Source organism: Bidens hawaiensis, unplaced genomic scaffold (assembly GCF_021521415.1).
Source record: "Bidens hawaiensis isolate Kalapana, Puna unplaced genomic scaffold, B.hawaiensis_p1.1 tig00041165_1, whole genome shotgun sequence".
NCBI classification, from domain to species: Eukaryota; Viridiplantae; Streptophyta; class Magnoliopsida; order Asterales; family Asteraceae; genus Bidens; species Bidens hawaiensis.
The window spans coordinates 31,132-35,953 of record NW_027497282.1 but is presented as its reverse complement, the minus strand read 5'-3'; the positions used below and the strand labels follow the sequence as shown (position 1 = coordinate 35,953).

At 35.5% G+C, this 4,822-nt stretch overlaps 1 protein-coding gene across 4 annotated transcripts; it reads right to left on the bottom strand.

Moving 5' to 3' along the window:
- Positions 1 to 635: 635 nt before the first annotated feature.
- LOC143592723 (F-box/kelch-repeat protein At1g26930-like) lies at positions 636 to 3,606 on the bottom strand. 4 transcript variants are annotated; one of them, XM_077072574.1, is made up of 4 exons: positions 3,168 to 3,606; positions 2,981 to 3,060; positions 2,793 to 2,872; positions 636 to 2,366 (listed from the first exon to the last, which is right to left on the bottom strand). In XM_077072574.1, the coding sequence occupies exon 4, from the start codon at positions 2,252 to 2,254 to the stop codon at positions 722 to 724; it is 1,533 nt and encodes a 510-aa protein (XP_076928689.1). In that variant the 5' UTR covers positions 2,255 to 2,366; positions 2,793 to 2,872; positions 2,981 to 3,060; positions 3,168 to 3,606; the 3' UTR covers positions 636 to 721. The 4 variants fall into 4 exon arrangements, with proteins under 4 accessions (XP_076928689.1, XP_076928690.1, XP_076928691.1 ...); XM_077072575.1 differs by lacking the exon at positions 2,793 to 2,872; XM_077072576.1 differs by lacking the exons at positions 2,793 to 2,872; positions 2,981 to 3,060.
- Positions 3,607 to 4,822: the final 1,216 nt, after the last annotated feature.

Genomic DNA, 4,822 nt, shown 5'->3' with positions numbered 1-4,822 from the left:
CAAAAATAGTGGTTTTTCAATACCTAGAAATAGGGCATTCAAAAACCTGCTTTAGAATACCCGGTTCTATACCCGACCCGAACCCAGTGCATAAGGTATGGTTTCTAGAAACAATACCCGGACCCGACCCTGGTATGGCCAATACCAGATTTTCCAATACCCGGTCATTCCCGCGCCCAGAACCAGGTATTAGAAAAACCTGTTTTGTGCACCTCTAACGCTAACCGCCAAAGCCATGGCTCATGGGTCAACCTGGTTCGGCCTGTTTTTTGAACATGACCCATAAGACGAAATACCAATATAATTAAACCGAACAGAACCAAAAAACATACACAAAACGCGTAGCGCACATTATCAACAAAAGCACACACGCGAACAATAAATACAAGAACAAGATTCACATGTTTTGTGTTACCATGAAGCTTATTATGTCAAGAAATCAAATGTGAACTATATGTATCAAACAGTTTAAGATCATTTGTAATGAATATCATCTACCTACAAAAGATAATAAGTTATTTGGATGATAACAACTTAAAAGAAACATACTCAAGATTATCTTTCAAGAAACCTTTTAATCTTAAGTAAAAATCTGTTTTTTTCTTTCTTCCTGAACAATAATAATAATAAAATAAAATAAAATAAAAAAAACTTTTTTAAAATAGTTTTTTGAGTTACCAATGATCAAGAATCATATGCCCATATAAAAAAAACACCATCTTCAGCATCCCATCACAGCACAATTGTATACAAAATTACTCGACTGTTTCCGCCCGAGCATGGTCCATTGCGGCGGCCCGTCTCTTGGGGCCCACGAATTCACTTCTATAAACCCGGCCCCACTAGTTCTCGGTCCGCCAATAACAATAACCCGATCACCACAACCCCTAAACGCAATCCCCCAACCGTTCATCGAATCGGCCCGTTCGGGTAATCTTCCAACCGTTTCCCAAACTTTCCTTCCTTTGTCGTATTTCCTAACTTCCATATCCGCACAGTCAGCTGCATATAACTCGTTATCTACAACCGCCACTAACGGTGGTGCCTCGGTGGGGGCCGCTGACGCGGCATTAGCAGCACCACCGGCCCTCACCGGTGACATATTCGGGATTTCCGTCCATACCCGAGTATCCAAATCGTATTCTTCACCGCAAGTTAACGGTTTCATATCCGTACCACCGATCCCACCAATCACGTAAAACTTACTATCCATAAACACACCTGAACACATCTTTCTCGGTTTACGCATGTTTGGAAGCGTTTCCCACGCACCCGTCTCACTATTATAAAGCTCGGCCGAGCTCACAATCTTTCCATTCGGGTCGGCCCCACCGGCTACTATTGCAATCTCGCCAAGACTTGCTGACCCGAATAAGCATCTGGGCTCGTTCATTAACTGCCCGAACGACCATGAGTTAGTTAACAAACTGTACTTATATATTACATGTTCAAGAACCTCTTTTCCTAACACGAGTAACTCGGTCCCTACGGCTAACGATTCTTTATCAGAAAACTGGAAACAAGTGTTTGACGACATTGTCGGAAGATTCATCCAACGTCGTTTGTTCGGATCAAACGCCTCCCATTGGACCAAATGGCAAGAAAAATAAACCCAATGCTCGATAATACCGTTCTTTCTTCTTAATCTATAGAGGTCACCGCTACTAATTAGGTTATGAAATGTTCGGTTGAGTGACGCTAACGCCCCGTAATCGAATCTTGAGCATTTGAGTAGACAACTTATCGAGTTGTCCCGGCCGAGGGCAGGGATCAAGGAGCTTGAATCCGAGTCATCACCCGCGTTGCCTTGATTATTGCTATCGGATTGATCATCGTCAGAAATCAAAGAGCTTGAATCCGAGTCATCACCATCACCATCACCGTCACCCGCGTTGCCTTGATCATTTCCGTCATCATTGTCATCGGATTGATCAACGGTGTGGAACGGGGAGGTAGAATCCGAGTCATCACCCGCGTTAACTTGATTATTATTATTAATATTATTATCGGTTTGATCATTCGGGGCTAAAGAAAGATCAAGAGACCGTATTCCAAGGTCAAGATTATCGCACCCCTCGGAATGTTTACGGGTTTTCGTCGGGTGAACGATATCTTCTTCATCTTCGATCTCCAACCGTCTTTTTTCTTGATGAGAATCGATCTTTTCGATCCGGCAATTACTCATAAAGACCCAAGTGGTATCCCTTTTGCCTCTGAAGTTTCTCGAAACCAAAAAAGACATCTCTTCCAACATTCCTTCTCGAATCAAACGCGAAAAGATCAAATCTTTATAAACAAACAAGCAAACCCTAATCAAGAAACCTCGAAATCTTGACTTTCGATCACCAAGCAAGAAACTTTATCAACTGTAATCCCAAACATGAATTCAAGTATTCAATATTCAATTGTCATCATGTTACAGATAACCATTCTTTTTAAAGAAACTAATGAGTCAGAGAGTCCTAATAGATTTCAAGATCTAATAAATTCTATTAGCTAAACAAAGTAACAAACACTGTCAAGTAATCAAATTTATGCTAATCCATTAATGGCAACAACAACAGCAACATAAATACATAAATCAATCAGATCTAAAACATCAAATAGATAATCAAAACTTACCAAGAAAGTATAAATCTTGAATCTTGCATCCAATTTAGCCCCCAAATCACCAAAAATTACAAATCTTGATTCTCTGTTAATTCATCAATCAATACATGTATTTGTAAGCTTGCTTTGACAAAATCTTGAAATCAAAAAAAAAAAAACAACAAAAGATAATCAAAACTTACCAAGAAAGTATAAATCTTGAATCTTGCATCCAATTTCACCCCCAAATCACCAAAAATTATAAATCTTGAATCTTGATTCTCTATTAATTCATCAATCAATACATGTATTTGTGAGCTTGAGCTATCATTCATTTGACAAAATCTTGAAATAAATTAAAAAAAAACAAAAAAAGATAATAAAAACTTACCAAGAAAGTATAAATCTTGAATCTTGCATCCAATTTCACCCCCAAATCACCAAAAATTATAAATCTTGAATCTTGATTCTCTATTAATTCATCAATCAATACATGTATTTGTGAGCTTGAGCTATCATTCATTTGACAAAATCTTGAAATAAATAAAAAAAAACAAAAAAAGATAATCAAAACTTACCAAAAAAGTATATATCTTGAATCTTGCATCCAATTTGTCCTCCAAAAATTATAAATCTTGAATCTTGATTTTGTGTTAATTCATCAATTCATCAATCAATAACATAATAACATGTATTTGTGAGCTTGAGCTATCTTTCTTTGACAAAATCTTGAAATAAAAAACCTTGCTTTTTCAATATATAAAATAATATTATTATTACTCTCTCTTTCTTTCTCTCTCTAGAAATAAGCAAAGCAAAAGGCTTTTTAGGGTTAAATCTTTGATGGGTAAGAGAAATTAGGGGAAAATAACAAGTGGGTTATTGTTTTTATTGCTTCATTTGTAATAAAAATCCAAACTTTATTATTATTATTATTATTATTATTATTATTATTATTAAACTTTAAAGAAAACTAATCTTTATAATATGAACAACATGTATACATATACATATTAATATATATATATATACATAAGGGGGTGGCCGGAGAAAAAGAAAGAGAAGGATGACGGTGGTCGGCGGTGGCGCGTGGGGCCCACAACCAGCTGGGTTATTATTATTATTATTATTATTATTATTATTATTATTATTATTATTATTATTAAAACTTTTGAGTTCGAGACGCCGCCGTGTTCGACTGTTCTTATGGAGTTTGAGAGGTGACCGGTAACCGGTGGTAGCCGGTATTGACACGTGTACTTGCTGGTTTTTATATTGGTTTTTGAGAAAGTTAGATACTTGGTCCTTTGAGTTTTGAGCAAAATGCAAACTATGCATTTTTGTTTAGTTTGTGAGATGGAACATTTTGGTACCAATACCACATATATCAGATTTTGAGATCGGTATTTTTGGGATTGGTACCGTTATCGTTCGGAGTTCATTCCTAGTCATAGGGTTGTAAACGAATCAGTTGTGTTGGTGAACTGTTCGTGAACTATTCGGTGAGAAATCTGTTTGTTTAATATATGGATGAACATGAACGAGGAATTTCGTTCGGTTAACTAATATGAACAGAGGTCGTGTTCATTCAATTGTGTTTATGAGTGTTTAATAAGGTGTTATTTACATCCATTAATATTCATTAATGTTTGTTTCTTTGTGTTTGTTCTTACAGGTTTTTTTTTTGTATTTTTAATGATTTTTCTAGTCTTGTCAAATAGATTTAAGCAAAATTATTAATTGTAAAACATTCACACACACACACATATATATAGGGGAATGTTAACGTACAAATGAAATTAACGTGCTAAACGTAAGAATCAAGTAGAGTAATTATGCAATTACTCTATGATAATTACTTTACTCGTATACATAATTACTCTACTTGATTCTCACGTTTAGCATGTTAATTTCATTTGTATCTAATCCAAACCCATGTATATATATATATAAGTAAATTAACACAAACTTGGTAGCTTCAGTTGATACTAACCATTATAGGTTAACCAAATCAAATAAAACATTGTTTGTGTTCATTTATGTTGGAAAACCATTCTTGAACACGTTCATTTCCTTACTAAACGAACATGAACAAGAAATTTCGTTCGCTTAATTATTCGTGAACTATTCGCTTGTCCAATAAATGGACAAACATGAACAAGTCCTTCAATTTAGCTCAGTTCATTTACAACCCTAGATGGTTGCATGTTTAGTCATCACTGTTATTTTTTTC

What these genes read in the sequence shown, in the direction of transcription:
- LOC143592723 (XM_077072574.1), bottom strand. Translation starts at nt 2,254, where the DNA reads ATGTTGGAAGAGATGTCTTTTTTGGTTTCGAGAAACTTCAGAGGCAAA.